This window comes from Cherax quadricarinatus, chromosome 34 (genome assembly GCF_038502225.1).
Source record: "Cherax quadricarinatus isolate ZL_2023a chromosome 34, ASM3850222v1, whole genome shotgun sequence".
NCBI lineage: Eukaryota > Metazoa > Arthropoda > Malacostraca > Decapoda > Parastacidae > Cherax > Cherax quadricarinatus.
The window spans coordinates 2,343,310-2,367,729 of record NC_091325.1 but is presented as its reverse complement, the minus strand read 5'-3'; the positions used below and the strand labels follow the sequence as shown (position 1 = coordinate 2,367,729).

Genomic DNA, 24,420 nt, shown 5'->3' with positions numbered 1-24,420 from the left:
CTGGGGACAAAATTAACCCAAGTTGTGGGAAATGCTCTACATAACCAGGAACTTTCTATACAGTATGTCATTGATGTCAGCTATGGTCTGTACAAGTTGTATCATGTACTGGTAGAGATAAAGATTATTATTATTATTATTATTATTATTATTATTATTATTATTATTATTATTATTATTATTATTATTATTATTATTATGAAATCAATGATGATAAATTTCAATTACTCAGATATGGTAAACACGAGGAAATTAAAACATCAGAGTACAAAACAAATTCTGGCCACAAAATAGAGCGAAACACCAACGTCAAAGACCTGGGAGTGATCATGTCGGAGGATCTCACCTTCAAGGACCATAACATTGTATCAATCGCATCTGCTAGAAAAATGACAGGATGGATAATGAGAACCTTCAAAACTAGGGAGGCTAAGCCCATGATGACACTCTTCAGGTCACTTGTTCTATCTAGGCTGGAATATTGCTGCACACTAACAGCACCTTACAAGGCAGGTGAAATTGCTGACCTAGAAAATGTACAGAGAACCTTCACGGCGCGCATAACGGAGATAAAACACCTCAATTACTGGGAGCGCTTGAGGTTCCTAAAACTGTATTCCCTGGAACGCAGGAGGGAGAGATACACGATTATATACACCTGGAAAATCCTAGAGGGACTAGTACCGAACTTGCACACGAAAATCACTCACTACGAAAGCAAAAGACTTGGCAGACGATGCAACATCCCCCCAATGAAAAGCAGGGGTGTCACTAGCACGTTAAGAGACCATACAATAAGTGTCAGGGGCCCGAGACTGTTCAACTGCCTCCCAGCATACATATGGGGGATTGCCAATAGACCCCTGGCTGTCTTCAAGCTGGCACTGGACAAGCACCTAAAGTCGGTTCCTGACCAGCCGTAACAGCCTTGTTCATCGGGTCTTGATCCACCATGGGGCCTGGTCACAGACAGGGGGCGTTGACCCCCGGAACCCTCTCCAGGTATTATTAATATTAATATTATTATTATTATTATTATTATTATTATTATTATTATTATTATTATTATTATTATTATTATTATTATTATTATTTCACTATTATTATTATTATTATTATTATTATTATTATTATTATTATTATTATTATTATTATTATTATTATTATTATTATTATTATTATTGTCATTATTATTATTATATTTATTATTATTAGTAGTAGTAGTAGTATTAGTATAATTACAATTATTATAATTATAATTACTTAAGCCTGAGCCAGTCATCCGAACAAGTTGTTTACTAACTTCAGAGCCTCGTGCTGCAGACGTTGTTGATCGTTGCTGTTATTTTGCTTGCAACTTGTTGCAGGGAAGGTTCGTGCAAGTGTGCAGGTGCACCTAAGAAGGAGAGAAGACACTTTAAACTGTTGCAGCTGCAAGAGCAACTTTGAAAAACACAGTGAGTGTTATAAACCTGTTTGGGCCCCTCCAGGGAGGTGCCTTGATGCTGGTCAGGGGGGCTCTTGATCCGAGGAATTGTACCTGCTCTGCAGTGCTCTCTGACCCTTGTGTGTTTAGCGCTTAGTTGTGATTATAATGATAATTGAATCTGTTCTTCCCTTTCTTTGGCTGAACATGATTGCCTGCCATTCCCTAGGTGCTGTGTGGCCCCTACGGCCTTAGCGCTTCCTGGTGATAAATTATGCAGTATCCCCTTCAGAGGGGTGTTCCTTCATGCTCGTGAAGGGCTCTTGATCCAGGGAATAACCTAATATAGTACATAATCTAGATTTAACTCGTATCATCTGACATTATATGATACAAGTTATTTTTATTTCTGAGACTTTATTGAGACTGTTTTTTCACTCACCTTTATATTTTTAAGCCATGGGAAAGAAAAGAAAGTTCGAGGATGGTGAAGAAGATAAAACGTCGTCTCACCGGCAGCTGACGCCGGCCCACATGAGGAATCAAGAGAAGCGGCTCATAGTGATTTTAGAGAGAGCGAACCTGGAGAGTGTGAAGGTATGGTAGCAGTGGCTTTATCAGTTAGTAAGTAGGTAAGTTTATTCAGGTATACACAAATACAGTTAGTACATAGAATTATCATACATAGCAGCATATGTGTAGAGAACCTGGGATAACACAAAAAAGTCAGACAGAGTGACTTATTTCCATTAATAAAGCCACTGGTTGGTGGAACATTTACAGAATAAAAATACCCAGCCGATACACATGTGTACACTTTAGTGTGAAAGTAAGATAAATTTAAACCCTATTTAGATTTTCTACATATGGTTATACAAAGATTATTTGTGTTAGTTAAATATTCTTGTAAAAGAAAAGCCATTTATCAAATTTTATTTTGAGATGTTTTCTAGTGAATGTCTTAATTCGTTACCTTGTTACAGTGTAGGAAAAGTTACGAGCTCCTCAACTGTGATGACCACATGGGACTGATGAAGAAGTACAATAAGGATCCCGCAAACTACCGCCCAGATATTCTCCATCAGTGCCTTCTAATGTTGCAGGATTCTCCACTTAATCAGTCTGGCAAACTTCAGGTTGAAATTAATTCCTTCTTCTTTTTCCAACCTTGCTCATATTTGGCTCTCTCTCTCTCTCCTCCATAAGCCATGCATGTTGTAACAGTCAGCTAAAATGCCAGGAGCAAGGGACTAGTAACTCATTCTCCTCTATGCATTACTAAATTTTAAAAGAAAAGCTTTCTTTTTTTTTTTAGACCACCCTGCTTCAGTGGGATACAGCTAATGTGTTGAAAAATATGATAGTATTAATCAAAGGTACAATATAGTCAATAAATTTGTACAGTACATTGCTTAAAAAATAAGTAAATTAGTTACCTTAAGAACCAGGTTCTTGGTACCACAAAAATTTGACGTATGGATATTCAGAGTACAGTTTAATAGAATAGCAAAGATGAACTCTTTCAAAACCACAAGAACATGAATGTATTTTACTGTAACTATTTGACCTTAATATATTTGTACAAAGATTCAAATACAGTGGAACCTCGACTGAAGAGTGTCCCAAAATACAAGTTTTTCAAGATATGAGCCATCGCTCAGTCGATTATTTCAGCTATTTGGCCAAATTTCTTTTTTCCAACCATGGATCCTAAGAAAGTAAGTGCAAAGGACAGTGCTGAGAAGAAAAAGAGGATGATTTCCATGGAATTAAAGCATGAAATCATAGATAAACAAGTAAGATGGAGGTGTGCATGTTGTGGGTTGAGGGGCACTGCTCTGCCTGTCTTCCATCTTCAACCCTCCACCCTCCATCTCTTCTCCCAGGTAAATATGTATGTACACTTTATAAAACCAGTTTATTTCTTTACATTCTATTATGTTTTTATACAATATTTCTTATTTATTAATACATTGTTTCAGTGTTTTCCTTATGAAACTAGTGATCTAGTGCAGTTACCCTCACAAACACTCCATTTTCTCTTATAATAAGAGCATGGAAGATATAGTCAGCTGGAGCGGTATGGCCGCCGCCGCCGCCACCACTAGTCACATAATGACGTATTTTATTCATTCTAGAGTATGTATCATGTTTCTATGTTATTTATATTGTTTATTTGTCATATTAGATGAATTATGATTGATAAATAAGCCATAGAGTTGATATTATCATCATATTGAAGTATTTTTGTCCTGTCTCCAGAGAGCAGGAATTCCGCTGGAACGGATTAATGGCATTTCAGTTAATTTAAATGAGGAAAATTGATTTGATATACGAGCAAATTAAGTTACAAGCTAGGTCATGGAACGGATTAAACTCGTAAGTCAAGGTTCCACTGTACGTTTTTTAATGATTTTAAACGTGATACCAAACATGCTAAGCTATGGTACAGCATGAACTTTTCTGCCTCCAGGTATATATTCACACAGAAAAGAATGTCCTGATTGAGGTCAATCCACAGTGTAGAATACCACGAACATTCAAGAGGTTTGCTGGTCTTATGGGTAAGATATTTTGAATCATTTTCAGTCATAGTAGCAAACCAGTATAGCTGAAATTCTTCCTAGAGGTGTTTTCTTGTACACATGTTAGGAAAGAGCAGCACAATACATTGTAATGTTGAACATTTTAAAAATATTTTGTATTGCCTTCAGAGCAATAGAATATTTTTATATTCATGGGGAAGCACTAAACCTGTATGTATTATAGAGCATCTGGTTAATGAAAGGCATTGAGGTTTGATCTGAGGGAGGAGAGCTATAATTCATTGGATCAAGAGCCCCATACTCCCTTCAGAATACATTAATTACCTAACTAATCTTAGTAGTCTCCTCATTTTCCACTGCCCAAGATTTATTACATGCAAGTTATGTTTCATTTTTTAAAGTTAGACACTACAGTAGATATTTCCTTATAAAACAGTGGTACAGAAAAAAAAAAATTTGAAGGGGCTTAGACATTCAGCAAGTGTGTGTGTGTTAGATAGAAGTAAGGCGAGGCAAGTAGTTTTTCTGACTTGACAAGCTGTTGGAGTGTGAGCAAATTAACATTTATGAAGAGATTCATGGAAATGGGTTAGCCAGGCTTGGGTCCTGTAGGTGGGAAGTACAGTGCCTACACTTTGAAGAAAGGATGGGGATATTTGCAGTTATGAACTGTAGTATCAGTGCTCCTGTGGCAAGACAGTAATGGAGTGAGTTATGGTGAAAGTGTTTCTTCTTTTTTGGGTCACCCTCCCTTGTTGGAAGATGGCCAGTGTGTTAAGAAAAAAAAATTTGTATTGTAGCTCAGTGGTTGTAAATCTGACTTTTAGCTACCGTGTTTGTTAATGTGGATGCTTGTAATGGGGTGTTTTTAAGTGTGGATATGTGTAACAGGGTGTTTGTAAGTGTTCATGTGTGTAACAGGGTGTTTGTAAGCATGAATGTGTGTAAGGCACAATACCATGACTAGAACAATACACAAATAACCTGCACATTGGAGAGAGAAGCTTATAATGATGTTTTGGTCCAACATATAACTTTCCAAGATGGACTGAAATGTTGTCATAAGCTTCTTTCTCCTATGTTCAAGTTATTTGTGTATTGTTATAACATGGTTTGTTTTAGGTATAGCAATAATGAAAATAGTGTACTTCCTACACAGATGGCTTCCTTTATATTCCTCAATGTTGTTTTGTCTAGTTCTTAAAGAAAGTACAACTTCTATTACAGCATTTCCTCTTTTATTTTCAGTAGTTGTAATTGTAGCACTTATATTACACATTTTCAGACTGACAAGGAAAGCTGGCTTATATTTTTTTAATACACATGCTGTCTCCTACCAAGATAAGGTGATCCAAAAAAGAGAAAGTGCTTTAAGTGTCATTTATTCAGTCACTGCCTTGCAAGGAGTATGCTTACACCACAGTTCAGATGACCTTCCCAACTGTGACATTCCCATCCTTCCTTACAAATGTTATCAAATGAACTCAGATTAACTTGTAATAAGCAAGTGTCAGTGAATAAACAGAAGGATGGATGTGGGGCTTGAACCGTACCTGGAGATCTAGAGTACCTGGAGAGGGTTTCGGGGGTCAATGCCCCCGCCACCCGGTCTGAGACCAGGCCTTGATTTGATAGGTCTGGTTTGTATACTCAGTCTTGCCATGGTCAGATTGTCAGTTTATTAACACATTTGCAGGGCGACCCAAGAAAGAAGAGCCCCTTCATCATCGCTCACTCCATCACTGTCTTGCCATAGGTGTGCCGATACTACAATTCAATAACTGCAACTTATTCTTCTTATCAAATGTTAATCCATTGTCATAAGATACATACTTATCAATAATGATATATTTTTCAGTTCAACTCCTCCATAAGATGAGCGTTCGAGCCTCTGACGGAAACATGAAGCTCTTAAAAGCGATACGTAATCCAGTCACAGACCATCTCCCTCCTGGATGCAAGAAAATTGGCACATCGTTCACGGCTAAAAATCTTGTAAATCCTCGGGAGCTCGTTCCTGCTGACGAGCCAATCGTCGTCGTTATTGGTGCCATGGCACATGGGAAGGTAAGAACAATACTGAGAAATCATAGGAAAGAGTCACAGAAAATAAGTAATATATTTTTGCTAGGAATATATATGGAAAGGTCTACTTTTTTAAATAGACTGAGAAATTGTTAATGTAACATTTATATCATAGCATTTCCCTTGGTTAAAGAATACTACATTTAGTTTGGGTAAGTAAATAAGTAAGTTTATTCAGGTACAGGCATATATTAATACAGTTACATAAATTATCATACTACTATGTTAATAACACGTTGGAACCTCGGTGTTTCAACTTAATTGGTACCTAGGTGGTGTTGAGACTTCAAAAAGTTCTATGTCCGAAACAGTATTTTCCCCGCTTTAATTATTGGCCTCACACACTGGAGGATGTTGAACTGACTCTTCCAAAAGTCTCTGAGAATAAAGTCAGTGTCAGAAGTCATTTCAAAGTACTTTTCAAACTAGGCTTTTCTGTATAGCTTTTTGCAACTGAATTTTAAACAAGTCAACATATTCGACTCCAGAAAAATGTTCAAAGACCTGGTCAGTTTTTTCTGAACTCAGTTGTTCAGACCCTGGTATATTTGAGGTCTGATGCATTTAAACACCAGAGTTCCACTGTAATAATAATCTTTTTTTCTATAAGTACATGATACAACTTACACAGACCTACTTGACATTTGTGACATACTCAATAGAAAGCCCTGGTTATGCAGAGCATTTTGGGCAACTTAATCTTGTCCCCCAGGATGCAACCCACACCAGTCAGTAAACACCCAGGTACCTACTTCTAGGTGAACAGGAACAGCAGGTGTAAGGAAACACGCCTAATGTTTCCACCTGTACCAGGAATCGAACCACGGACACTCACTAGTGTGTTTGGTTATTTCATTACATTGGATTGTGCTAGATTAGCTTAGGTTGTATTGTATTAATGCCCCAAGTCTTTCAATAGCAGTAAAGAAGTGCACTACATCTAAACTATAAAATAATTTATACAATACACAATAATTCATACACAAATAACTCGGCGTCGTAAGCTCCTCTCTCCTGTGTGTGTGGGTTATTTCTGTATTGTTCCAGTCATGGTAGAATGCCTTTTTGCTCTAAATTTATTTTTAATTCATAATGATTGATTAAAAATATTTGTTTTTCGCTGCAGGTGGAGGCAGACTACGTGGAAGAAGAAGTTGCCTTCTCCAGGTACCATCTTTCTGCAGCCTTAACCTGTGCCAAAGTTTGTTCAGGGTTTGAGGAAGTGTGGAACATCAAGTAGAAGAACTCTTGTGTGTTATGCAGATTTAGAAATGTAAAACAGTTTTTCTCTCCTGTTTGCTACTTTCTAGAAATGTTCATGAATTTCATGTCACAGTGTGATAAATTAGTAATGTTTTTATTTATTAAGGGTGAGCTCTGTGTGTGTGTGTGTGTGTGTGTGTGTGTGTGTGTGTGTGTGTGTGTGTGTACTCACCTATTTGTGGTTGCAGGGATCGAGTCACAGCTCCTGGCCCCGCCTCTTCGCTGATTGCTACTAGGTCCTCTCTCTCCCTGCCCCATGAGCTCTATCATACCTCGCGTTAAAACTATGTATGGTTCCTGCCTCCACCACATCACTTTCTAGGCTATTCTATGGCCTGACTACTCTATGACTGAAGAAATACTTCCTAACATCCCTTCGATTCATCTGAGTCTTCAACTTCCAATTGTGACCTCTTGTGTCTGTGTCCCATCTCTGGAACATCCCGTCTTTGTCCACCTCGTCTATTCCGCGCAGTATTTTATATGTCGTTATCATGTCTCCCCTGACCCTCCTGGCCTCCAGTGTCGTCAGGCCGATTTCCCTCAACCTTTCTTCATAGGACAATCCCCGTAGCTCTGGGACTAGTCTTGTTGCAAACCTTTGCACTTTCTCTAATTTCTTGACGTGCTTGACTAGGTGTGGATTCCAAACTGGTGCTGCATACTCCAGTATGGGCCTGACGTAGATGGTATACAGAGTCTTAAACGAATCCTTACTGAGGTATCGGAACGCTATCCGTAGGTTTGCCAGGCGCCCGTATGCTGCAGCAGTTATCTGATTGATGTGCGCCTCAGGAGATATGCTCGGTGTTATACTCACCCCCAGATCTTTTTCCTTGAGTGAGGTTTGCAGTCTTTGGCCATCTAAACTATATTGTGTCTGCGGTCTTCTTTACCCTTCCCCAATCTTCATGACTTTGGATTTGGCAGGGTTAAATTCAAGGAGCCAGTTGCTGGACCAGGCTTGTAGCCTGTCCAGGTCCCTTTGTAGTCCTGCCTGATCCTCGTCCGATTTGATTCTTCTCATTAACTTCACATCATCTGCAAACAAGGACACTTCTGAGTCTATCCCTTCCGTTATGTCGTTCACGTATACCAAGAACAGCACAGGTCCTAGGACTGACCCCTGTGGAACCCCGCTTGTCACAGGCGCCCACTCTGACACCTCGTCGCGTACCATGACTCGTTGTTGCCTCCCTGTCAGATATTCTCTGATCCATTGCAGTGCCTTTCCTGTTATGTGTGCCTGGTCCTCTAGCTTTTGCAGTAACCTCTTGTGAGGAACTGTGTCGAAGGCCTTCTTGCAGTCCAAAAATACGCAGTCGATCCACCCCTCTCTCTCTTGTCTTACTTCTGTCACCTTGTCATAAAACTAGTAGGTTTGTGACACAGGATTTTCCTTCCCTGAAACCGTGCTGGTTGTCAATTATACACTTGTTTCTTTCCAGGTGTCCCACCACTCTCCTCCTGATGACCTTCTCCATGACCTTGCATACTATACACGTTAGTGATACAGGTCTGTAGTTTAGTGCCTCATGTCTGTGTGTGTGTGTGTGTGTGTGTGTGTGTGTGTGTGTGTGTGTGTGTGTGTGTGTGTGTGTGTGTGTGTGTGTGTGTGTGTGTGTGTGTGTCTGTCTGTCTGTCTGTCTGTCTGTCTGTCTGTCTGTGTCTGTCTGTCTGTGTCTGTGTGTCTCTGTGTCTGCCTGCCTGTCTGTCTGTCTAGAGTTACGAAGTACCTATGATAGCCTGTAAATCACCATCACTAACACCTACTCTACTTGGCTGCTAAACAGAAAAAATGGAGAAAATATTTTCACATTTTATGGTTTCTGAGACAATTTTTTTTGTCATTAAAATTTAATTTGATGATTTGTGTACAATAATAAATGTAGTCTTTGTTTAACGTATTTATATTTATAAACCATGAAATGCTCTAGAAGAATTGTGCAGTGCATAAAGGAGGTGAATTTTAGTGTTGGGTGGAAACAAACAAGTACTGAGGATGCTGAATAGAGTGATATGGTGAGCAAGGTCTTTTATTTCAAAGAGCCAAATTTGATTGTAGCCTGATAGCTCAACTGGAAGGTGGGGTAGGGGTCGTCCTAGGAAAGGTTGGAGGAAGGGGATAAATGAGGTTTTGTGTGTGAGGGGGCTAGGACTTTCAGTATGTGTGTGTGTAAGAAATGAGTGAGTGGTGCTGAATGGTTTTTATGACAATGTGCTTTCGAGTGTGAGCAAAGTAACATTTATGGAGGGATTCGGGAAACTGGTTAGCAGGACTTGAGTCCTGGAGGTGGGAAGTACAGTGCCTGAACTCTGAAGGATGGGTGTTGATATGTTGCAGTTTATTTTAACTAGTATAGGCATGCCTCTGGTTAGACAGTGATGGAGTGAATGCTGATAAAAGTGTTTCTTCTTTGTTGGGTCACCCTGCCTTGGTGGGAAATGGGTGATTTGTTAATAAAAAAGTATAATAAAATCCTCATTGACCTACTGAAGCCTACCAGCTCAGGTTGATGTATCTGGACATTTTGTAACCAGTCCTGTGTGATGGAGTATGACAGTGAAACAGCTATATATTCTATACATGCATGTGTAACCTCTCAATAAAAATATAAATTGTTGCTAGTATCTTCTTTTAATTTCAACTTTACACCTTGATAATGTTATCCTCACTCTTTGCAGATAAGTTTTATAGAATGTGCATGTGATGACTACTACTTATTATCTGCTGAACAGTTTCCACAGAAATCTTTACCCACAAGTGGCAAACCAGTATTTGCACTAAGTACACAGGCCACTAGTAACAGTAACTTGGTTGACGATGCAGCCAGAGAAGGAAGTCTCGTCTCAGGAATGGCTATGGGTGTAGAACCCTCAAAACCAGCCACAAGGGTCAGCCAATTTTATTCAATATTTCTGGGCGAGTTGATTCTGAATATTTATATTTTTACTTTAAAGCAGTAAATCCGTAGGGGTTGAAGAGTATCTGTGGCATGGGAGGCAATCAGGTTCGACGCAAGGAAGGAGTAAATAAGTCAAGTGCATCGAGGCATCTCCCTTAAATGGTGTTGACTTGTGATTAAAACTACATATAGATACACAAATAACCCACATTTACAAGTCACTTCTTTCTTCCTCTCTGTATCTTGTCCTGTCCCCTCTCCTATATATATACTGGCTCCCTCACCATTATGTGTTAGTGTGATACGTAAATGATCCACGTCGAACCAAAACATTGTCATAGGCTCCTCTCTTTCACGTGCGGGTTTTTTGCGTATTGTTCCAGTCACGATATCGTGTCTTTTTGTTCTTTACATATACAGTGGAACCCCTGCAGATTCAGTTTCCACTGTTTCGGTTATCCAAAGTTTACCAAAGCCCTAAAATAACCCTTAATTTTGCTTAATAATGACCCCAATGCACAAAAGCAGTGATGCTGGTAGTTCTTCAGAGCCTAAGAGAAGCCGTGAAGTGCTTCCCGCCAGTGAAAAAGTGCAAATTCTTCACTTATTGTGTGTAAGTTATCAAATAAACTTTATCATAGGTATGTACGTAAACAAAAAAAACGACATATACAGTGGTACCCCGAGTTTTGGCCATAATTTATTTCAGAAGGCTGTTCGAGTGCCGTTACCAAATAAATTTGTTCACGCACCTCGGTGCGCTTGCTCTCCCTCTGTGGGTTTCTAGCTCTCTTGCAGTGCTCCCCTTCCTTTGTTTTTGACTGGCTCGTCTTCCTTATTTCCCACTTCTACCACTACCACTACTACTACCTCTTCTTCTTCTACTACAACTACTGATGAAATTAAGACACATGTGCGGCGTCTGGTTGTCTTTGTTGTGGACGTTTCTCCATCCAGTGGCTGGCTGGATGGCGAAACGTCTACGGTGGGGATGCCCGGGTGTTGTGCATGTGTCATTTCATCCTGTCGGTATTATATACAATTCTTGTACTACTACTACTACTACTACCTCCACCTCTTCCTGCCTATATATAGCCGTCCTGCTCCACCTCTGTTAGTGTGACTTTGTCAATGGTCCAAGTCGGACCGAAACGTCGTCGTAAGCTTCTCTCTTTTATGTGCGGGTTATTTGTGTATTGTGTAATGTAAATTAGATTAGTCCATTTCAGACCCCCAAAAATGCACTTACAAAAGCACTTACCATAATACACTTATGTAATTGTTCAAGTTGGGAGGTGTATGAAACTCAGGGTACCACTGTATAGGGTTCCCTACTATCCATGGTTTTGGGTATCCACAGTAGGTCTTGGAATGTACCCCTGCAGATGCAGGGGATTACTATAGATCACTGTTAATGTCTTGATCTGGAATTTGCATCAGTGACAGTCAGTGTTTTCTTCTAGTATCTCAACACCATCTCACCAGTAGTAAAGATAATGTTTTCCCAGTGAAAGTTTGTTGAGGAACAAGCCATTCAATTCGCTTTTATTAGCAATGTGCTTTTGACTCCACATTCTCACCAAACTTATTCTGTTTTGGTATTGAATATTGGAATTCTTAACTTCTTATATTGTTTTGCATCTCAGTAAAAGCCCATGATGACTGTTGGGAATGTTAATTCTTTTATTTTTTATTTTTTGTGATACTGGCACAGGGGTTTTGATCCAAGGAGTTGAAGCAACCCTTTTCTTCCTCAGACCAAATCTGATTACTCCATCTCCCCTCCCATTGGCCAGGTACTATTATACACTTATGAGTTCAGTGCTTTTGATGATAATACTGATTTTCCTTTTTGTTGGAACAATATTTTCTCAACATTTTGATGGTGTTATCATTCTATCTGCATAAAATTTGGGATGTTTGTGACTCACTATATAATGTATCTTTTTATCTTTATGGCTTTTGACACTGTAGCTGTATAGTCCTTGTGGTATAGCACTTCTTTTTGATTATAATAATAATAATAGTTTTGACACTGTTGACTTGCTTTTTCAGCTGAAAGGTTAATTGTTGTTTAAAGGCATCAATGTCTGCATTTGTGAGATCAAGATAGCCATTCTCAGGTGAGTGCCTTCTAGTGAGGGTCTTAAGAACTAATTGAGTTTTGAGATACAGTCACTACAGACATCTATGTATCGTGTCTCGGTACTTGCACTGAATTTACATTAGTCCGTTTTAGGAATTACCATATTTTCCGGCATATAAGGCGGGCTTTTTTTTTTTTTTTTTTTCTAAAAAAAAAAGTTTGAAAATCAGCCTGTGCCCTATATATTCAAGGTCAGGGTCAAGGGTAAGCTTTGAGTTAGGCTTCAGCAGTTGCTTACTAATGTTACGTTACAACTGCTTGGAAACATCGTGTCAGCAAGCAGTCCACACTTATGTGCTTTATATGGCCCGGTGGCTAAAGCTCCCGCTTCACACACGGAGGGCCCGGGTTCGATTCCCGGCGGGTGGAAACATTTCGACACGTTTCCTTACACCTGTTGTCCTGTTCACCTAGCAGCAAATAGGTACCTGGGTGTCAGTCGACTGGTGTGGGTCGCATCCTGGGGGACAAGATTAAGGACCCCAATGGAAATAAGTTAGACAGTCCTCGATGACGCACTGACTTTCTTGGGTTATCCTGGGTGGCTAACCCTCCGGGGTTAAAAATCCGAACGAAATCTTATCTTATCTTATCTTATCTTACAGTTAGTATTTCTGCCTGATTTTACCTAATTTTCCCAAATAATACTAGTTACACATAGGTTTAAGTGTTGCAATTAGGGACTGCTGGTGTAATGTTGTTCTAGTGTGGTGTCTGTACTCACCTCGTTGAGGTTGCAGGGGTCGAGTCCTAGCTCCATGCCCCGCCTCTTCGTGGTGTGTATTATTATTATTACAATCAAACCTAAGTGCTTAACCCACAAGGGTCATACAGCACTGTTGTAGTATATGAAGCTTGTGAACCAGAAAAAAAGTTACACTTTTTTCTTAGGAAGTTTTTTTTTTTTTTAAGAAGACCCTATATGTCAACAATGCCACCACCACACTTAATGCTGTATGACCCCTACAGGTTCTGCACTTTCCTATAAATATAATAATAACTGCCACCAGTAGATACTTCAGAGCTGAAGAGCATATGCACTGGCATTATACAATGATTTCTCTTGGCTTCCTGGCAGCAGGTTCAAGACTTATTTCAATTTCAGTCGAGGTGAAAATAGTGGTGAAGAAAAAAAGTTTATACACAAAAGTTTTTACAATGTAAAGATTACATAGTTTAAGAAAGGTGGACTGTATATGGAGAATGATTATTATTATTATGCAAACTGCTAAATCTGTCAGTATCATTTAGGACAACAGATAAAAGATACAAAAAAAAAAGATGCTCGAGTTGGTGTCAAGGATATTATATGGAAAAAATAAAAAAATGAAAAAGTGGATAATAAGAGCAAATAAAGGGTGCATTGTTAGAACATTTTGTTTAATTGAGAGTTAGAAACAGAGAGAGAAGTAAGGTGAGGAATTTAAGGGAGTAAATGGATGTGTTAATGGTAGAAGTGGACAAAGACTGAATTAAAAAGTTATGGTGTTAGAGATGGAGAATATTTTGAGAATTTTTTTTGAATGTAAATGATGAAACTGCAGGAAATATGTTTGCAACAAGGGTTATTTGTAGCCATAGGGAAGTACTAAACCAATAGGGGTCATCCAGCACCAAAAAATGAGGAATATTTATTATTATTATTACTGTTATTATATGCTCACAGGGTAGTGCTAGAATGGGTGAAATTGAAAACAGGTTAAAATTTAAAAAAAAAAAATGGCAGGTATAGATGGGATTAAGATTGAACTGCTGAATGCAGGCAGGAATAAGGTACTGGAATGGGTTGCTTATTTTGTAGTTATCTATATGAACTTATTTGAATTCAAGGTATTGAGCTCCAGCTCTTGGTCACCCTCTTAACCTTTGAATAATATAGTGTATTATATCTAGTTTTAAACCCCCTATATGGAATTTGCTTTCACTGTATAATTGTAAAGGTCATTCCATGTCTACCACTCTTAAGTTGAAATATTTTCTGATATCTCTGTGGATGTTTGGTGTCAAAATTCTAATACAGTGAAACTCCGGATTTCGTACACACCGAATGTCGTACGTTTCGGATTTAGACGAAATTTTGGTCCAGATTTCGTACCTACAAGCAGAAATCACATGTATCAGACGTGTTCGCCTGCCTGGAAAGCCGCCACTCATGCGTATGTGTCTCAGTCTGGCTTTGTCACTGGTCGAGTGAGCATTACTTCGCACGTTCATCTGTGGGGTTGGAGGTAAATGGCCAGGATGTGGAAGAGTTGGTGGAGGACCACAGGGAAGAGCTAACCACTGAAGAGCTGCAAGACCTTCAACTGGAACAGCAACAGACTGGAAATTGCTTCAGAGGAGGAGGAAGAGAGAGAGGAGAATGTGCCTTCTTCAGTGATTAAGGACATTTGTGCAAAGTGGAATGAGGTGCTGCATATGTAGGAATGGGTTGCATGCAATAAAGTGCATTTTGAATGTACATGTTTGGGCTACTGAAGGCCATTCTTAAGCTTGCAAGTTTGTCCAGCGCTGATATTGTTAAAGATATCTGAAATAAACTAGGAGTGCCCTCTGATGGACAGGACTGTTGATCATAAAATATTAGTAACTGTCAGGATTACCTGACAGTCCTACCTCGGTAAGTGTAGAAGCTGTCCATTTCATCAATCACTTATCAGTGCTGTATGACCCTTGTGGGTTTGGTGCTTTGTTATGATTGTAATAATCATCAATCGAGTTCATCTGAAACCACACCTCATTCAGTGCTCTGACATACATCCTCCTTTCTCTCTCGGTGTACAACAGTCTCGCCTATGTACATCCACAATATAATTTTTTTTAGCTGATACAAATTTGCTACATCAACTGTGACCTTTTATTTTCCCTCATTATTTTGTTCAAGTCTTTCCCTAAACACCTGATTCTCCCTCTGTACCATCACTCTCACTTCTTCCACATAGTATTTCTTTTTTTATTATTATCACACTGGCCGATTCCCACCAAGGCAGGGTGGCCAGAAAAAGAAAAACTTTCACCATCATTCACTCCATCACTGTCTTGCCAGAAGGGTGCTTTACACTACAGTTTTTAAACTGCAACATTAACACCCCTCCTTCAGAGTGCAGGCACTGTACTTCCCATCTCCAGGACTCAAGTCCAGCCTGCCGGTTTCCCTGAACCCCTTCATAAATGTTACTTTGCTCACACTCCAACAGCACGTCAAGTATTAAAAACCATTTGTCTCCATTCACTCCTATCAAACACGCTCACGCATGCCTGCTGGAAGTCCAAGCCCCTCGCACATAAAACCTCCTTTACCCCCTCCCTCCAACCTTTCCTAGGCCGACCCCTACCCCGCCTTCCTTCCACTACAGACTGATACACTCTTGAAGTCACACTGTTTCGCTCCATTCTCTCTACATGTCCGAACCACCTCAACAACCCTTCCTCAGCCCTCTGGACAACAGTTTTTGTAATCCCGCACCTCCTCCTAACTTCCAAACTACGAATTCTCTGCATTATATTCACACCACACATTGCCCTCAGACATGACATCTCCACTGCCTCTAGCCTTCTCCTCGCTGCAACATTCATCACCCATGCTTCACACCCATGTAAGAGCGTTGGTAAAACTATACTCTCATACATTCCCCTCTTTGCCTCCAAGGACAAAGTTCTTTGTCTCCACAGACTCCTAAGTGCACCACTCACCCTTTTCCCCTCATCAAATCTATGATTCACCTCATCTTTCATAGACCCATCCGCTGACACGTCCACTCCCAAATATCTGAATACATTCACCTCCTCCATACTCTCTCCCTCCAATCTGATATCCAATCTTTCATCACCTAATCTTTTTATCCTCATAACCTTACTCCTTCCTGTATTCACTTTTAATTTTCTTCCTTTGCACACCCTACCAAATTCATCCACCAATCTCTGCAACTTCTCTTCAGAATCTCCCAAGAGCACAGTGTCGTCAGCAAAGAGCAACTGTGACAACTCCCACTTTATGTGTGATTCTTTATCTTTTAACTCCACGCCTCTTGCCAAGACCCTCGCATTTACTTCTCTTACAACCCCCTCTATAAATATATTAAACAACCACGGTGACATCACACATCCTTGTCTAAGGCCTACTTTTACTGGGAAATAATTTCCTTCTTTCCTACATACTCTAACTTGAGCCTCACTATCCTCGTAAAAACTCTTCACTGCTTTCAGTAACCTACCTCCTACACCATACACCTGCAACATCTGCCACATTGCCCCCCTATCCACCCTGTCATATGCCTTTTCCAAATCCATAAATGCCACAAACACCTCTTTAGCCTTATCTAAATACTGTTCACTTATATGTTTCACTGTAAACACCTGGTCCACACACCCCCTACCTTTCCTAAAGCCTCTTTGTTCATCTGCTATCCTATTCTCCGTCTTACTCTTAATTCTTTCAATAATAACTCTACCATACACTTTACCAGGTATACTCAACAGACTTATCCCCCTATAATTTTTGCACTCTCTTTTGTCCCCTTTGCCTTTATACAAAGGAACTATGCATGCTCTCTGCCAATCCCTAGGTACCTTACCCTCTTCCAAACATTTATTAAATAATTGCACCAACCACTCCAAAACTATATTCCCACCTGCTTTTAACATTTCTATCTTTATCCCATCAATCCCGGCTGCCTTTCCCCCTTTCATTTTACCTACTGCCTCACGAACTTCCCCCACACTCACAACTGGCTCTTCCTCACTCCTACAAGATGTTATTCCTCCTTGCCCTATACATGAAATCACAGCTTCCCTATCTTCATCAACATTTAACAATTCCTCAAAATATTCCCTCCATCTTCCCAATACCTCTAACTCTCCATTTAATAACTCTCCTCTCCTATTTTTAACTGACAAATCCATTTGTTCTCTAGGCTTTCTTAACTTGTTAATCTCACTCCAAAACTTTTTCTTATTTTCAACAAAATTTGTTGATAACATCTCACCCACTCTCTCATTTGCTCTCTTTTTACATTGCTTCACCACTCTCTTAACCTCTCTCTTTTTCTCCATATACTCTTCCCTCCTTGCATCGTAGTATTGTACTAATTGGGAGTCGCACAGTGCCTTGAGGACTGAGGCAATCAGATTCAATCCAAGGAAAAGGAGGGCAGCTCCAGTTCTTTGGATCAAGAGCCAGGCACCTCTCTTGAAGGGTAACACTGGATTTAACACCTTCATCTACAACTAAGTCCTCAGATCTATATTTCAAGCATAAGTTTGTTATTCCTAACTGTTGTAAGAGTTTCATTCCTTCTATTACGATATAGTAAAAACATAAGTGAATTCTTTACTAATAAGGAAAAATCATTCAATCGTCTACTTAATTTTCTTCTGTTCATTTTGAGAGAAAACAATTACACCAGCTTAAAGTAATTTTATGTACAATTCACTACAACAAGATTTACATATATGCACACTACAAAAATGTATGTACGACATATAAAGTAATCAAAGACAGATGTATTTACAGACTCACATGAAAAAGTAGCAAAGTTATAAAAAATATCATTATATACTGCACTATGATATGTGTAATTAAGTTTGGGTGTTGTCTGCCAGTCTTTCAGACCTACACATCTTTAATAACAAAACAAAATAAATAGTACAATTATTATGTATAAAAATAATCTTAAAATTATGGCACCCTTGAGTCAGTGGTGGGAAAATTATGGCAAGAATTCAAAATATGCTCACGCAGTGTAATGCCAAATTATTAAATTCAATGGGAAAGCGCTGAACCCATAGGGGTCACATAGTGCCCAGGGAATGGGAGGCAATCAGGTTCGATCCAAGGCAAGTAAGTGTATCCTCAATTCCTAGGATCAAGTCCTTTACTAGCATGAAGGGATGCAATGCCAAAAAAAATACCATATACAGTGTAAAAAAAGACCGTTCCTGGCTTTATCAATAAATCCAAAATTCTGAAGTGGGTCACTGACTGTACAACTGCCTTGTCAGGTTACTATCCTATCATATTGTTGTTTAACAAATATTCTTCTTTATATACATAAGCTTTTTGTTGGAAATGGTCACAAACAGCAAACACTACGATATCTTATAGTACATGTTTTGGTTCTGGGAACCTTGGAGTGACCAAGGTTCCCAGAATGAAATATTTACAATAAAATGTCCTAATGTTTGCCATTTTCCAACCCATCTATCACATGCCATTTTTTACCATATACTCTTTTACATATTCTGTGTATATGGTGTGCATTGTAGCCCAAAGTTGCAAGCTTGGCTTGTATAGGAGTTAGACATTTTAACAAACAAGTATTATAACAGTGACACTCAGTACATCACAAACAAGTTGTATAACAAACCATGGTACGAATGGGATCTGAACCCATGGACAGTGCTGTATGACCCTTGTGAGTTTAGCACTTGGTTTTGATTATAATAATAATTGAACCCATGGTGAGTGAGTCGTAAAACTCCAGGTGAGTGCATAAACCACTGGAGTTGTACAACTCGCTCTCCATGGGTTCAACCACCATTCGTCCTGTGGTTTGTTTGCAATCGTGTTATGATTCTGTGAGTTAGGTTGTATAACAGTGACAATCAGCACCTCACAAAGTTGATCAATTTCATTAATTTATAATACATAATACTAACTAAATTTAAGCTGACCTTAGATAAGTTGGACAGGATTCAACTCCTGTATTTTACACCAATTTTTGCAAGGTTGGGATAGGTTTCTAAGCCAGATACTTGCACGCGCGCGCACACACACACACACACACACACACACACACACACACACACACACACACACACACACACACACACACACACACACACACACACACACACATACACTCTTTATTCACATGATTATCAATTCTTAAGAGCAAAAATGTGAGAAATATTAATTAACAAAATTTGATTGGACTGATCTGGTTATAGAGCACAGTTTTCTTTTTACACATACATACATATACATGTGTACAAATGCATGCTTGGACATCCAGCAATCATGTGTGAGCTGGTTAGATAGGAGTGAGTGGAGGCAAGTCGTCTTTATGGTTTGACATGCTGTTGGAGTGTTAGCTTGCTAACATTTATGAAGGCATTCAGGAAAACTGGCAAGCCAGACTTGAGTCCTGGAGGTGGGACATACAGTGCCTGCACTCTGAAGGAGAGATGGGAATAAACCATACCACGGGTGGGGTTTGAACCTGTGGTCAGAGAGTCTCAAAACTCCAGACCGTTGTGTTAGCCACTGGGCCAGCTAGCTTCAATAAGATTCGTCCAACTTATTGAAGCTAGCTGGACCAGTAGCTAATGCGACGGTCTGAAGTTTTGAGACTCTCTGACCGCGGGTTCAAACTCCACCCGTGGTATGGTTTGTTTGCAATCGTGTCATTACGATTTCGTGATTCAGAGATGGGAATATTTGCAGTTTTGAACTGTAGTAGCAGCACGCCTCTGGCAAGACAGTGATATTGAAAGTGGTTTCTTCTTTTTCGGGTCACCCTATCTCGGTGGGAGATGGCTGGTGTTAAAAAGTAATATGGCTGTCCCTGACAAGGCAGGGTGACAAAAAAAAAAATCAATCACCATTTTTCCAGATGTATGCTGACATCACAATCAGATTACCCTCTGACTGGTCATGAACCTGGCCACAGATAGGTAGACCCCCCTCCAGAGTGCAGGCACTGGAGGGAAGGTGTAGGGGTTATCCCAGGAAGACTTGGAGTGAGGGAATGTGAAAAAGGTATTGATAGAGGCTTGAGCATCCAGCAATAATGTGAGCACTGTAGATTAGAGTGAGTGGAAATAAGTGGCTCTTAAGGTTTGACAGTGCCTACACTGAAGGAGGGGTGGGAGAACTTGCTGTTTAGAGGGTTATCTGAAATTTGACCATCTGCACATTTCTGACAAGCAGCTTTTGAATGATTAACAGTGAATGTGTTTCCATTTTTTGGGTTGCCTTTTCTTGGTTTGAGATGATCAATGAGAAAAAAAGTGTATATTAGTGTACTCACCTATTTGTACTCACCTATTTGTGGTTGCAGGGGTCGAGTCACAGCTCCTGGCCCCGCCTCTTCGCTGATTGCTACTAGGTCCTCTCTCTCCCTGCTCCATGAGCTCTATCATACCTCGCCTTAAAACTATGTATGGTTCCCGCCTCCACTACGTCACTTTCTAGGCTATTCCACGGCCTGACTACTCTATGACTGAAGAAATACTTCCTAACATCCCTTTGATTCATCTGAGTCTTCAACTTCCAATTGTGACCTCTTGTGTCTGTGTCCCTTCTCTGGAACATCCCGTCTTTGTCCACCTTGTCAATTCCGCGCAGTATTTTATATGTCGTTATCATGTCTCCCCTGACCCTCCTGTCCTCCAGTGTCGTCAGGCCGATTTCCCTCAACCTTTCTTCGTAGGACAATCCCCGTAGCTCTGGGACTAGTCTTGTTGCAAACCTTTGCACTTTCTCTAATTTCTTGACGTGCTTGACTAGGTGTGGATTCCAAACTGGTGCTGCATACTCCAATATGGGCCTGACATAAATGGTATACAGAGTCTTAAACGAATCCTTACTGAGGTATCGGAATGCTATCCGTAGGTTTGCCAGGCGCCCGTATGCTGCAGCAGTTATCTGATTGATGTGCGCCTCGGGAGATATGCTCGGTGTTATACTCACCCCCAGGTCTTTTTCCTTGAGTGAGGTTTGCAGTCTTTGGCCATCTAAACTATATTGTGTCTGCGGTCTTCTTTGCCCTTCCCCAATCTTCATGACTTTGCATTTGGCAGGGTTAAATTCAAGGAGCCAGTTGCTGGACCAGGCTTGTAGCCTGTCCAGGTCTCTTTGTAGTCCTGCCTGATCCTCATCCGATTTGATTCTTCTCATTAACTTCGCATCATCTGCAAACAAGGACACTTCTGAGTCTATCCCTTCAGTTATGTCGTTCACATATACCAAGAACAGCACAGGTCCTAGGACTGACCCCTGTGGAACCCCGCTTGTCACAGGCGCCCACTCTGACACCTCGTCGCGTACCATGACTCGTTGTTGCCTCCCTGACAGGTATTCTCTGATCCATTGCAGTGCCTTTCCTGTTATGTGTGCCTGATCCTCTAGCTTTTGCAGTAACCTCTTGTGAGGAACTGTGTCGAAGGCCTTCTTGCAGTCCAAAAATATGCAGTCGATCCACCCCTCTCTCTCTTGTCTTACTTCTGTCACCTTGTCATAAAACTCTAGTAGGTTTGTGACACAGGATTTTCCTTCCCTGAAACCGTGCTGGTTGTCAATTATACACTTGTTTCTTTCCAGGTGCCCCACCACTCTCCTCCTGATGATCTTCTCCATGACCTTGCATACTATACACGTTAGTGATACAGGTCTGTAGTTTAGTGCCTCATGTCTGTCTCCCTTTTTAAAAATTGGGACTACATTTGCCATTTTCCATACCTCAGGGAGTTGCCCAGTTTCAAGTGATGTGTTGAAGATCTTTGTTAATGGCTCACACAATATCTCTGCTCCCTCTTTAAGGACCCATGGAGAGATGTTGTCTGGTCCCACCGCCTTTGAGTGTGTGTGTATATGTGTGTTTGTTTGTTTATTTATTTTTATACCAATTGTCTTCCACCAAGGTATGTATGTATGTATGCATGTATATTTAATGCATATACATACAAAGTCCTAGGTAGTAGGTTGGTAGACAGCAACCGCCCAGAGAGGTAGTACCGTCCTGCCAAGTGAGTGTAAAACAGAAGCCTGTAATTGTTTTACACGATGGTAGGATTGCTGGTGTCTTTTTTTTCTGTCTCATACACATGCAAGATTTCAAGTATATCTTGCTACTTCTACTTACACTTAGTTTACACTACACATAATGTACAAGCATATATTTACACAACTCTCTGGGTTTTCTTCTATTTTCTTTCTAGTTCTTGTTCTTGTTTATTTCCTCTTACCTCCATGGGGAAATGGAACAGAATTCTTCCTCCGTAAGCCATGCGTGTTGCAAAAGGCGACTAAAATGACAGGAGCAAGGGGCTAGTAACCCCTTCTCCTGTATATATTACTAAATGTAAAAGGAGAAACTTTTGTTTTTCCTTTTGGGCCACCCCGCCTCGGTGGGATACAACTGGTGCGTTGAAAGAAGAAGACATACATAGTGTATGCTGCATGTAATTTTTTTTAGCTGCATTAACCATCTACCAAGGAAGTATGACAAACAATTAAAACATATTAACCATCAATTATTCAATAGCCATCTTGCAGGCATCACAATTCAGATATCCCTCTGAAAAGCAGTGAGGAAGTAGGGAGCTTGTGTAAAGAATATTGTGTTAGATACAATGTGAGAGAAGGTGGGAGTGAAGGAGATGGTGAGTATACAAGAGTGACAGTTCAGCTGCTACCTGCCTGCCTCTACACCTCTCTATTGTACTCTATACTCTATTGTAGCTCTCTTCTGTTTAATTTACATGTATATATTAATTTAATAATATTTAATACTATATTTGTAAGTGAAGAGGAACAGCAATGAATGTATAATATTGGGTAAATGCTCTTAGTTAAAAATAAATAAATTATATACGGCTCAGGAACGCTCATCCAATTTTAATGTGTGTGGGAAAATAGGTTCCAAGTTCTGAACACAACTTGTGAACAATTTTCAGGAACTCATGAACAACTTATGTTGGGACTCTATATGTATGTATAATATAAAATGAAACCTGTTTTATTTGCAAATTATTTTTAAAAGATTCCATTACTTTTCAAATTTTAAACAAAACCTTTTAAATAAAAATAAATCTGTAGATGAATGGTTCAGAGAACCGACATGTTGATAAATTAGACACATGTGCAACTCTTGGGTATCTTTATTGAGGAAACGTTTCGCCACACAGTGGCTTCATCAGTCCAAACAAAGGAGAATCTTGAAGAACAGGAGGAGAATGAGGTAATCAGTCCCTCAACCTTGAGTCGATGTGGTCAGTCCATCAATCTTGAATAGAATACGGCATACGTGCTGAGAAGGAGCTTATAAACCGTTGGCAGGAGAGGTGCAGCAGTCATAGGTCGTGTAACATTTGTTCAATGTTGAAGTAGGTCGTGCCCAAGAATTAGGCAAGCGAAGAATTCCCAAGTATTAAGATCCCAAGAAGTTGCAGTGTCTGACAGGTTTGTAGATGAATGGTTCAGAGAACCGATTGATGGACTGACCACATCGACTCAAGGTTGAGGGACTGATTACCTCATTCTCCTCCTGTTCTTCAAGATTCTCCTTTGTATGGACTGATGAAGCCACTGTGTGGCAAAACGTTTCCTCAATAAAGATACCCAAGAGTTGCACATGTGTCTAATTTATCAAAAATAAATCTGCACACATTACTTCATGTAAGTACTATATATAGTATTGTACTTCATTCTAATTTTATAATATTTTTAAATCCAATGTTCAATGCATATTAATGTAAATTATCAGGAAGTCTTTAATTACTTCAGCTACATTTTTCTCTGGAAGCTCCCAGTCTTTTTCAAATTTGTTTGCTAAAGCTTTTTATGTTTTTAAGTTGCACTTATTCATATAGTAATTGTTAGTGACTTTATTATATATCATGACTATTAGGCTCCTTTACAGCAAGATACATAAACCCGTATTAATTTTGTCAATTCATGCATCTCACATGTAAACAGAGTCAGGTCACGCAGTATTAGGAAATGTGTGGTCAGTCACATACTTTCAAAAGGACTGTGGTGATTATATCTTACTATTAAATGGGATATTCATCAACAACCTTCACTTGGCTATATAATACAGGAAGAGGCCTCACACATTCATGGAACACAGGCTGTGTTATGGACACCCCAGTGGTTACGCTGAAATAAAAAAAATCAATGTTGATCAATTGGAGTAGAACACATTTACATTAAATGTTAGGGGTTCCATTACAGCTGGTGGAGATTGATGCTCATTTATCTCAACATATAAAATCACCAAAAATTGCTATTACAAGCTAGCTACTTTAATCATTCTTATTTTGCAT

At 39.7% G+C, this 24,420-nt stretch overlaps 2 protein-coding genes across 4 annotated transcripts in view; one reads left to right on the top strand and one right to left on the bottom strand.

Moving 5' to 3' along the window:
• Positions 1-1,281: 1,281 nt before the first annotated feature.
• LOC128693684 (ribosomal RNA small subunit methyltransferase NEP1) lies at positions 1,282-9,949 on the top strand. The gene is made up of 6 exons (XM_053783474.2): positions 1,282-1,457; positions 1,884-2,023; positions 2,410-2,562; positions 3,900-3,990; positions 5,831-6,039; positions 7,184-9,949. Exons 2-6 carry the CDS (start codon positions 1,886-1,888, stop codon positions 7,295-7,297), a joined length of 705 nt encoding a protein of 234 aa, XP_053639449.1. The 5' UTR covers positions 1,282-1,457; positions 1,884-1,885; the 3' UTR covers positions 7,298-9,949.
• The window catches only part of LOC128693683 (serine-rich adhesin for platelets), a 109,912-nt gene continuing 94,348 nt past the window's right edge, over positions 8,857-24,420 (bottom strand). For all 3 annotated transcript variants that reach the window (XM_053783471.2, XM_053783472.2, XM_053783473.2), the window contains one exon: positions 8,857-24,253. In XM_053783471.2, the coding sequence (XP_053639446.2) occupies positions 24,212-24,253 (42 nt within the window). In that variant the 3' untranslated portion in view covers positions 8,857-24,211. The remainder of the gene's footprint in view (positions 24,254-24,420) is intronic.